The following is a 12,149-nucleotide window of genomic DNA, read 5'->3' on the forward strand; positions in this document are numbered from 1 at the left end:
CATAAGGAGGTTGAACAGCATTGGGGAGAGCACAGAGTCTAGCGGCGTCCCGGCACCTCCCATATCGACCGTCGAGGAGGCTGCCTACATATCGGTGGAATCTCCCCTCAAGGTTTAGCTGACTGATGTTCTCCAGTATGGCCGCGAGCCTCACAATGTCGAAAGCACTTTTGAGATTGAACCGGACTATAGCGCGTTCATATAAGCTCAATCCTTTTCATTAGCCACCACTGAATGTGACACTTCTTGGAAAGCTGCGAGACCAGCACCCGCGCCGTAATGTCTGAACTGGAAAAAGCATCTACAACACACTCCACCATCACTAATCTCGACTAAATCCTCGTCGGCTTTGATTCTATCATATATATGTGGTGGTAAAGCTGGTTGTTCAGATAAAAAACATGCGCCGTTTCTTCAACCTTTGATCCTTGTTGTATTCTAAGTGTTACTGGGTGGATTGATGCTCATTATTCTTAAGAGATGCACTAACTAAACAAATGCGCAACTCAGAAGGAAAAAAAAGAATACTTGACGTCTTTTTTGCGTACCCTCTAGTTCTTTATTTTCTTTTGTCCCTGATTAGTTAGCATAACATTTGAGAAAACTGCTGTACACTACTGGACCAAGCCATTTATATCTTTGATAACAGCGCCAAGTGACAAAGTACGCTTACTACTAAAGACTGCAGAAGGACAGTGAAGGCTAGTGACCTTTTTTTCTCATTTCAGCGTAGTTTTTCATGTTTTAACGAACACTGACGTGACCAGCTTTTGGTTCTAGAAAAATACCTCATTCATTTTCCAGGTATAACATTTGGCACCCAAGCATCGGCACTCTGAAACTTTTACGGCGCGTAGATAACGCTTCCACCGATCTGCTTTGGATGCGTCAATCACCGCAAGGTAAAGATTGGAAGCAAGGCTTGATTCAGCTCCACTCTGAAGATCCTCATCAGGTTGGTCCCTAGATTTTGCTTAGAGAAACATACAAATTTAGGTTTATTGTGAAATAACTGGCAGCTATGACGATAATTGGACTGCGATACTCATCCCACAAAATAAATAACATCTGATGTTATTCAGTCGTTGCAGTGATTTTCCCGAAAAGTTTGTTCAGCCTCTTATAAAAGATTTATTACCAGCACATCTTACAAAAAACATTTTTTTAAACTAGCTTGGTTTACGTTGAACATAGTTAAATTCAACAGCTTCCTTGTTATGTCAGAAATCAATAGTACGCAGTAGACCACGAGCAATGGTAATCCTAAAGCGTTTAGCGTGGCTTCGACTAGGGGGTTATATTCGCAGAGGTACGCTCTAGTAAGACCCACCTTATCGATGTGGGGACAGCTAGTACTTGCCATAAGTGACTGGTGTGATAAGAAAGTGACAACAATCTCGGCTGAATATCTCGCATGCTGATGATAATAAGGTTTCTAAAAGTATGACACGGTGGCACTTATAATCACATTTTTGCTGCATGTGCCATCGCAAATCATGATAACTTTGCCATGATGAGCCCTGACCCCTTTTACTGCAAGCATTATCACTGTTTATTTCTGACTGATTTGTTGTTTTGATGTACTTTCTATTGCAGCTTGTCTTCGAAGCTTTGTTGAATCGTGGTACTCCCGGCGTCATCGCTGTGGACAACTTCGTCCTAAAAGATGGCCGCTGCGACAATGAAACATGTACGCCATAATATTTTTAACCTTATAATTAAGTGCGCCTTCGCTGTTATTACAATTTTATTAATCTAATCATCTGTAAGTTTTGAAAACTTTAGGCTGGCTAGATGCACGAGAATCCCACTCACATTTAGAAACTATACAATGACTACGTGTATACAGAAAAAGCTCATTATTTAGAACTTGGTTACTCGGAATTCGCTGTTAATTTGAATGGATGCCGTGGTCCCAACGGCGGTGTGTGCCTTTATATGGGTGAAGTTTCGATCATCCGAAAGCATTGGTGCCCACTACTACAAGCGTACACATCGTTCCCCATCAGGGGAAGTTCAAGGTTCTATCACAGGGTGGGTCGCCTCTGATACTCAGTCAGCGTACGAAGCCGGCCCCGCCTCGGTGGTCTAGTGGCTAAGGTATTTGGCTGCTGACCCGCAGGTCACGGGATCGAATCCCGGCTGTGGCGGCTGCATTTCCGATGAAGGCGGAAATGTTGTAAACCCGTGTGCTCAGATTCGGCTCACGTTAAAGAACCCCAGGTGGTCGAAATTTCCGGTGCCCTCCACTACGGCGTCTCTCATATTCGGTGCTTTTGGGGCGTTAAACCGCACATATAAATCAGCAAAAGAAGCCGAGTTTGGGCCACCACGTTTCTTAGGTAATGGGTTGGGTGGGGCTGTTGCCCCCCCCCCTCTCACCCTCTTGAAGGGCACACCTATGTCTACGACGATTATTTCAACTGGCAGTCCCTGGTTTTCATCGGTCCTCGCATATGCTGGCTCCCAGCAATCACAATCTGTTGCAGAACCAAACCGAACCAAGTTTACTCGATATGAAAAACAACGACACAGCATCATTTCTCAGCAGTTCATAATTCAGACGCCGCACTCGAGCTCTTGGACAAAGTGCGAACGATTACCGTAGAGTCACAACGGAAGACACACAAGTCAGTCCAAATTACTCATTACTTTGAATTCTTAGACTCTCCATGGAAACAAACCAGTTTAGAAGTATTCATGGTGCAATATGTTTTAACATTCGGAGTTACTGCTCACATGAATGCCAGTCGATTCTTGTTTCTTGCGTGTTCCATCACTCACTCATCCCTACTCGCTGTAGAGCTTCGTGACATTCATTTACGTACTCAGTTGCCACGAACGTATGCGGTGCCTAATTCGTGATAGGGAGTCAAATAGTGACTTCTTTGGGTTGTGTCCGCGCAGCAAGACGCAATGTCTGTTCGTTGTAGTGCTCATCCACTTATTCTAACTTTGCTTATTTGGATCAATTTCAGAGCCCCTATCTAGTTGGATTTAGGGACATTTTACTGCATACCACACCTTCCTTGTAACAAGAACGAAAAATTTTGAAAAGATTGTAGGTGTCTTCAAACAAATCCAAATACATATGAAGTACCTTGGACATTGGTTTGGATACTTCACGTTATAACTGATTAGTAAATAAATTGCTTTTTCAGGTCACCAATATCAACACTTAAGGACAAGTGTGTTTTGGCATGTTGTAGAGGGCAGTACAAAACAACCGTTTCGTGTGTTTTACGTGCCTGCTGTTGGGGGCTTTTCTGACCTTCACAAAAACCAGACGTAGAAATATGAAGTAAAACCATGTGACTGCGAAGATTCGCTACCGTATTTAAATGGTCTATCTGGTGCTACAATCAAAACAACAATAAGCAAGAGAGTTTTTAATTAACCATTGCAAAACATTTCAATAGAAGGAAGTGTTCTCGTTCGAGGTTGGTTTTTATGGCGATGCATTGCGTTTCCTAATTATTGTTTTCAGAGAGAGACAGAGGGAATATACTTTTAATAATAACAATTGCACAATGAGCATTCCTTGGGTGCGGCCCTCAGTCCAGGGCTCCATTGCCTTGCACGACCCTGTGAGCCCGCTGGACCAGCTGCTGCTGTTCCTGCCGGCGTAAGCTGAGCAGTGCAGACTCTCGAGAGGAAGGGGTGGGGTTGGGAATGGGAGGAACGCCCTGTGGGGCAGAGCATTCCCACTTGGAGTGGTACACTGTCGGTACACATCCACAGAAGCGGCAGTAAGTAAGAAAGTCGCATGAAAGTGATTTAGCATATAGAGGCAAGGAAATAAACTGGTCTGTAGTTGCCGCCAAGTGACAGCGTCTGCTCTGTTGAGTGAAGAATGAGGGGGAGGATACGTATAACGGCTCTGTCGGTAGTACTCCAGCGTAGCGTTGTATTTCAGTGGCTATGTCGATGCGTCATCTGGGTTGGATGGCTCTCCCGATGGTGCCCTGCCAGTATGCTCCCGGGTAACCGCATGAATGCGTTCATTTACCATGGAGAGAGCCGTTTCCAGGAGTCCAGACGATACGCAGAGGACGTAATGGAGGCGGTGAGACTGAAGAGAGGATATTGTGGGTATGTGCAGCCACAAGTCCTTGAGCGAAAGCACGGCAAGCAGCTTGTTAATCTGTTACAACAGTGACTGGGAAGTCACGTGACAGTGTCGTAGTGTGAACAATTGCCAGAGTAAGAGCTCCCTCCTCTGCCAAACCACTGTCTGTAGTGCGAAGTGAGGCAGACGCCACAAGGGCGTCTGTGTCGCCTATCAGGGCTTAACGCATGGCTGATTTCTCTGGGTACTGTGCCGCATCAGTGTAAAGGACTTGTAAGTCTGTGGTACCATCACCAAAACTCGTGTCATAGCCTGGGCTTGAGTACGTCGACGACCGGCGTGGAGAGGGGGATTCATATTGCCTGGAATCACAGGCACTTTGATGAGTGTGCGGACAGTAAAAGCAAGTTTATGTCACGGTACCTGTGCGGGTATTTTGAGATTTGGGTAGCCAAGTCGAGACAGGATGGCGCAGCCCTGATGGGTCTGCATGAGCCGTTAGAGCTGACTGTTGTGCTGGGCTTCGATGAGTTCCGTTACCGTGTTGTGAACACCTAGTTGAAGGAGCCGTTGTGTAGATGCGTGTAGAGGCAAGCCGAGAGCCGCCTTACGCAGCTGTCCGTAGAAGGATGTCCATCTCTTTGATTTGAGCTAGCGTGAGAATGTGAAAGGGAAGATAATAGGTGAACCGACTATCTATGAGTGCTTGTACTAAGCGGAGGACATCCTTCTCACAGAGGCCTCTCCTGCGATTGGTGATGTGTTGGATCGTGTGTGTAATTTGAGTTATCTGCTGAGCCAGAAGATGTGTAGTGTGCAAGGCCTTGCCGTCGGACTGATGGTAGTGGCCTCAAATGTGAATTAGAGGTACCAGAGGGGTTGGAAGGCCATCAAAAACAGCGAAATGTCAGGAGAATCAGCGGTTTCGCGGCGCCACTTGTATACCAATAACAACTCCGACTTTTCAACTGAGCACGCAAGGCTGCCGGCGGTAGCATAATCTCGTACCACAGACACAGCTTCTTTTAGGGCGCCCTAAATGGTTCCGTCTGATCATTTTGTTGCCCAAATTCTAATTTTATCTGCGTAGACGGCATGCTAAATGTTGGGAACCTGTTGTAATAGGAAAGGGAGTTTAGCCATAGCCACGCTTAACAAAGCGGGTGAGATAACCGAGCCATGTGGTGTTCCTCTGCATGCAAGACGATTGACGTCCGACCGAAGGTCTGCAATCCCAATAGTGGCCGTGCGGTCAGAAAGAAAGGACCTGACGTATTTGTAGATACGTGAGCCACACTGAGATGAAGCGAGATTGTCAAGAATAAGGTTGTGGGAGACGTTGTCAAAACACCCTTCAGATCCAGGGCCAGAATAGCTCGGACCTGGTTTGAAGTGGGGCTATTCAACACGTCCTCCTTAAGCTGTAATAATACGTCCTGTGTAGTGATACCAGGACGGTAGCCGAATAGTGTATCAGGAAAAAAGTGATTGTCTTCGAGAAATGGTTGTAGTCGAGAGAAGCAACGCGTTAAAAGAGCTTAGCTACACGTGAAGTTAAGGCTATAGGGTGAAGATTCTGGAGGGATAGCGGCTTGCCAGGCTTTGGAATAAGTATGATTTCTGCGTGTCGCCACTCTTGTGGTAGCGTGCCGTTGTTCCAATGTTCGTCGTAAAAAGCGGGTAGGAATGAAAATAGGAAAAAAAATGGCAGGGAGGTTAAACAGCCTATGGGCAGCCGGTTTGCTACCCTGCACATGAGAGGGAGATGGGGAGATGAAAAATAGAGAGCAGAGAGGGAAGAGAGATAAACACAGCACATTCAGCAGCACACGCGCGCACACTCAGTCATAGTCCAATCTTGTTTTTCGCGGTGTGTGACATTGCTGTTACAGCCGCTTGTTCAAGTCAGTGTCGCGTAGGAATTTCAACAGAGCTTTTGTCGCTTTCTGTTGCAATGTCTTCTCTCGGGCTTTTGACAGAATAGTGTCCACAGACAATTGGCTGTTGTCGATGCGCGCAAGAACGGACGCCAGTGACTGTCTCTGGATTTCATACAACGGACAGTGGCACAGGATGTGATGTAGCGTCTCTTCGCAATGACAGGCATCGCATTGAGTGTTGTCGACCATTCCTATGACAAAGGCATAAGATTTTGTAAACGCCACTCCTAGCCATAAGCGATGAGGAAGGGTGGCTTCTCTTCGGTCGAGCCCAGTGGGCATGCGGAGAGCCATCAAAGAGCACAGGTGGTGTTGACGATTAGTCTCGATGCTTGGTGAAACGCAACAAAGTGAAAACGTGATTTCACGCGCAAGTCGTTGAAGATTACTGGCTGCATCGGTCCGCGAAAGTGGTCATTAAGGCTTCTTGTCGTGTTCCTTCTTCTCGTGTTCCTGCCCGCGCTGCAGCATCGGCATGTTCGTGCCCTATGACGCCACCGTTACTTGGCAACCACTGAAACGTCACATCATGCCCTTTCTCGAGTGAAGTGTGGAGAAGGCATCGAATTTCGAAAACAAGCTGTTCGTATGGCCCGCGACGCAGTGCTGAGAGCACAGACTGTAGGCAGCCCTTGAGTCACTGAAAAGTGGGTAAATATTTGGTGAACTGGTCATCTAAATTACGCAGAAGTATGTACGTAATCCCATCTGTCCCGGGTACTGTGTTACGCTTAATGCTTTGCAAAGCTGCCCTAACCTCTGCTTCTGTAATGTCCTCATCTAGAGGCGTATCGTGCACGTGTGGATAATCACGGTAGGCGGGATGGGGGCCCGTAGATACATAGTGTTGCTTTAAGGTGTGCGGCAGAGTGGTATCGTCGAGCCGTTATTTGTGGAGAATGGTGCGGATTGCGTTAGCAGTGTGTGATTTTGTCTGCGTGGGATTTAAGAGAGCATAAAGTATATGCCACGTTCGAGGTGTACTTAGTCAGCCGTGGAGTCAATCGCAGAAGTTGTGCCAATTGTTGCTAATGAGGATGTTCGCATAGTCATGTGCCTCAGTAGCTAGTTGGGCGATTGGAAGACGAAGTTTTTGGTTATGTTTCTGCCGCCGCCACCGCCGTGTCAAGTCTCTGTGGGCGTCGCAGAGATGCAGCAGATGCCGGTCCACATCCGGCGTTTTAGTCGTCGTAGCGATGAGTTTGGTACCTGTTTGAAAATTGAACTGAAGTTGTAATATCCAAGCCTCTAGGGAAGGAGAGTCCTGATGGGTACTCGTTTTACGATTACATCTAAATGCATCCCAATTTGTTAGTTTTATGATGCGCTCTGGGGCGCGCGTGGCTGCTACTCGGAGCTCTGTAGTTAGTATATGGTGATCACTGCCTATATTCACCATGAGCTTGCAGCAGGAATGGTGACTAACCCCCTTGACTATCGTGAGGTCGCGGCATGTGTCTCTGCTCACACTATTACTTAAGTGAGTGGGTTGATCAGGTTCCGTCAGCAGGGTCATGCGATGAATTGCGAGAACCTGTGCGAGTCATCCGCCTTTAGGCGTTTCTGTTTCGTAGCCCCAAGCCGGATGAGGGGCATTGAAATCTCCTGCAATAAATAGGTGTTTACCCAACTTGAATAGTTGTGCAAATAGATGAACGAAGTCATCGTTCCTGGTGTTAGGTGCACTGTAAACGTTACGCACGTACAGGCTGCTACTCGAACGAGAGCAGGGGACCAATTCGAGAAGTACTTGCGAGATGGAGGTGCTTTGAAGGGTGTGTTCTATGACAGTGACATGTTTAGAAACTAGTGTAGCTGTGCGATGTAGTGTATTGTTCGTAACGTCCGTGTATATGGTGTAACCCGGAAGCGAAAGGGCACGTTGTACTTCTTGCAACGCTATGACATCGTGATTAATCTGCGGCGTTGCAAGGAATTGCATTAGAGCTCCGCGTTTCCTACCATACCCCCTGCAATTCCACTGCCATACACGTAGGAGTTCAGGGGTGCCACGCATTGACCTACGGTTTCTCGCCGTGATCATGCAATAGTGGGGCCTCGGTAGTACACTGAGGCATTTCAGACTGTGCTAAATCTTGATGGAGGGTGGTGGGGAGCGGGAATGCAGCAGCTGCGGCTGTTGGAACGTTTTTTCGGGACGGTGATAGAAACGGGAAGGGCGTGTGTAGGAATGCGGTCGCAGTGCTTCACGTGTTGGAGGTGAGGTGCGTTTTGGTACAGATGGCGCAATATGAAGTTGGCCAAAAGCAGCCGATACATGCCGTTTACACATCAGTTACAACCTGCTGGACAGCAGGTTGCAGTGCCTGCTGGATCAATTGTTGGAGTGGAGCTGTTAGTTCAGCGATACGGCTATCCTTCATTTTCTGCATTTCTACCTGCATCATAGCTGCGAATTCGTTCCTTAAAGAAGTGGCCATTTCATCCAACGCCTCTCGTGTGCAATAGTCGGATCGTGCCGTAGTTGGCGGATCGTCAGGGTGAAGTTTGGCGTCCACTGACATGGGTTGTGGTGTTATTTGCTGCGTTGATGTTTATGTGAGGGAGTGGGACTGATGTGGAGAGGGAGGGAGAGGAAGGAACTGCCCTGCCCAGCTTACTGTTTGTGCTTTCTTGTGGGAACCGCTTTGCTGGCCATGATGATGCATTGTCACATCCGTGTGCCAGCCTTGAAATCCCTGCTGGCGAGCGAAACCGCTTCTTGATGACGAGTTTCCTCGTTTGGGCCCCGACTTATCCCTGGAATGGCTCCTTCGCCTGGCTGCACTCCCGGACGCACTGCTCTGCCGTCAGTGGCTGGGGGATGGTGACTGGGTCTTCCTGGTGGGAGTAGCTGACTGGGGTGGTTTGCGTTCTCAGAGAGAAAATATAAATATTCTCGTTCGGCAAGCTTGGGTATCAAGAACACTGGCCAAGACACTTACGAATCTGATGCCGATAGTTAAGAAATCAGCAACGAGAGCATTTTTTTTCCTTACGCATATATTACTAGACAGCGATTCATTGTGCAATGGGAAGACACGTATGGTGGCCACGTTTACCAGTCATATATTCGATTACTACTTTTACATTAGGGGGCATGCCATCAGCCGTGGAAAGCAAAAATAGTCGAGCAGTGGCGAGGAATGTATCCCCCAACTCTCTCTCTAAGACGAAAGGGACGATTGTGTCGCGTGACGTGAGGAAAATTAAGACCGACAAGCTCGAACAATCCTTCAGAGGAGGAAAATTTTGCATCCTTCTACATCAGGCCAAGCCAGGCACACAGGCATCGCAAACTCGGCATGCGTCTTTTGAGATGCTAGCTGCATTTGTCGTAAATGAAATCTGAGAATGTGATAACTGTGGCAAGAAAGTTTTGGGGGATAGCAATACAGTAAGATAATAATATATAAGATTTCACATCACAAATATTTGCCATTATTAGAAGACGCGGTATAATGGAGGGCTTCGGAAATTTCGACCACCTGGTGTTATTTTAAGAGCACTGACATTGCACAGTTCATTGCGCTCTGAACTTTCACGTACACTGAAATATGAAAGCCACAGCTGCGTTCGAACCCCTGGCCGTGAATAGCCAAGATACGTGGCAGGTACTAGGACGTAGATGTTATTCATTCAGTGTGGCGAGTTGTGTTTGTTGGTGCGTAATGGTAGTGCACTGCAACGCAAAAAAAACAAACAACGGAGCGAACACCTACCTATTAATGTGTGGCGGATGACATCTTTGTCACACAGTATGAATATATGGGCAATTTTCTAAAAAAAGTAACGTTAAATGTTCAGCGCTTTGTCGTCAATTGCGTTCTGTTCGTTGTGTGTTTTCGCACTGTAGTGCACCAGACGAATCTCATTCAGTATTTGGAGTTGAGTGTGGTTTTCCAGACTATATATTTTGTAAATATAGCGAAATATACTGATCAGAATATTATCAACATAATTGTGTGCCTGCCAGAAATGTCTTTTCAGAGGCTTTCATATAAGCGCGCAAAAACTTAGGAAACCTTGTTTTCAGAAAACGCTCTAGCGATTTGGTTACACAGATTGACGCGGGCCATGTACACATTTACAGGTACGCGTGTACGCGCATGGACGCTGTCAAGTATGCATGAAAGATACTTCCTTTTGACAGCCTGCTGCAGTTTAGGCATTGTTTATTGCGCTATGCTACCCTATCATTTATTCCTGGAAACACTTGTTTGCCGAACCCAAACTTTCTGTGTCTTCGCTAGAGTGTAATATTTCTTCTTTGTTCAGACGGAACGTGTGACTTTGAGTCCGACACATGCGGATGGCAGTTGCACAACTGGGAACGTGTGACATCGCAACGCATAAGCCTGCCAGCCACAGATCGCAGCACTCGATCACCTTCGGGTAAGCTTTATGAGAAGAAATAGTACATTTGAAAATCTTCACCACGCGTCAAATAATGAAACTGAATGTCTTAAGCAAGGTGTTTTGCTTAGCTTACCATAGCGTGCAATGATAAAAAAGCGAATGGTACACTCCTCAAATATACTGCAAATGCAGTAAAACTTGTGACCTTAATACTTTTTGTTGCAACATAACGTTTAAAAAAATGGCAGATCTCACGTACAGTGAGAATCAATGATCTGCGAAGCATGAAGGAGAAATGTTGATACACCACATCAGCACAACTTTACGAGGTGGAGGTAAATGATTCCTTACATGACTTCCGTGTCATTATTACCATGTTTAGATGTATTCTTTATGTTCGTCATCTATTCACGTCACGTGATAACAAATTTAGTATACATGGAGCTAGTGAAATGTCCACAAGCACGCTATGATAATGGTAAGTTGACATGTCCTTACATTACACGCATCATATATTTGCACCAGTTATATATTTTGTCATTCATTGACACCACGCAACACCAAACTTGGTATATATAGAGCTATAAAAACGGCCGCTGGCCCATCATGAAGACCCAATATGCTCCAATGTAGCTTTGAATCGCGCGCACGCTGGCCACAGCGACGCTGCGTTAGCAAAGCGAAAGCACTACATTGTCTGACGCCAGGCGCGGCCAGCGTCCGTCGGCGCAGCCCGACGACAACCGCCGCGAAATGCGACATGCTGAATCTCGCGCTGATGGCATAGAGTAACATTACTCTATGCCGATGCGTTACTCAGACAACACTGCGTCTCTCTCTTTTCGTGACGGAGGGAAGCCAGGTGCGCTAAAACGCGCATGCGTCAAAGGAATGCAGCGTGGCGTGCGCCTTCAAGTATAAGGCAGGACTATCGCCTGGCTTGGCAACACCGGCGTGACGTGACCAAATGAACGCCGGCAAGCACGTTAACCACGTCATGTCGAAATGTATTGGCGTCCTGACTGTGGCATGTAGTCAAGTTCACACATGGCACACATCTCATGATTATTATGTTTGCAGCAGTCACATACCTTCGTCATCCATTGGCGCCACGTAATACCAAATTTGGAATATGTGAAGCTAGCGAAACGGCCGCGAGCACAACGTGAGTGTGGCATGTAGTCATAGTGTTATATGAGACGCATGTCATGATTATCATGTTAGGATGTATCATTTACGTATGCATGTCGTTCGTTCGCGTCGCATAATACTGTGTTTGGTACATGTGAATCTACAGCGAAACGGTCGCGAGCGCATCATGAGCGTACCATAAAGTTATGTTGTTACATGACACATACCTCATGATTATCGTGTTTGCACCAGTATCAAACCTTCGTCATTGATTCATGTCCCGCAATACCAAATTTGGTATAAGTGAAGCTAGGGAAACAGCCGCCAGCGAATCATGAGCGTGGCATAAAGTCTTGTCGTTACATGACACGCATCTCATGATTATCATGTTTGCACCAGTCGCATACCTTTGTCATCCATTCGCGTACCGGAATTGCAAGTTTGGTATAAGTGACGGCCACGAGCGCATCATGAGCGTGGCATGTAGTCATTGTTACAAGACACGCACGCCATAATTTTCATGTCAGGGTCTGTCGCTTGTGTTGGCCGTGCAGCCATGTTATACCATACCAGTTTCGCAACATGCCATGTCAACGAAACCACCGCAAGAGCTGCAGGACCATGAAAGCTAAATCATGATTTCATGACAT

At 46.7% G+C, this 12,149-nt stretch overlaps 1 protein-coding gene across 1 annotated transcript in view; it reads left to right on the forward strand.

The window, feature by feature from the left end:
* The window catches only part of LOC119169735 (MAM and LDL-receptor class A domain-containing protein 1), a 269,301-nt gene that overhangs the window by 192,336 nt on the left and 64,816 nt on the right, over positions 1-12,149 (forward strand). Inside the window, exons 51-53 of the mRNA XM_075886845.1 lie at positions 805-955; positions 1,597-1,690; positions 10,288-10,404. Of these exons, the coding sequence (XP_075742960.1) occupies positions 805-955; positions 1,597-1,690; positions 10,288-10,404 (362 nt within the window). The remainder of the gene's footprint in view (positions 1-804; positions 956-1,596; positions 1,691-10,287; positions 10,405-12,149) is intronic.

Source organism: Rhipicephalus microplus, chromosome 2 (assembly GCF_043290135.1).
Source record: "Rhipicephalus microplus isolate Deutch F79 chromosome 2, USDA_Rmic, whole genome shotgun sequence".
Taxonomy (NCBI): domain Eukaryota; kingdom Metazoa; phylum Arthropoda; class Arachnida; order Ixodida; family Ixodidae; genus Rhipicephalus; species Rhipicephalus microplus.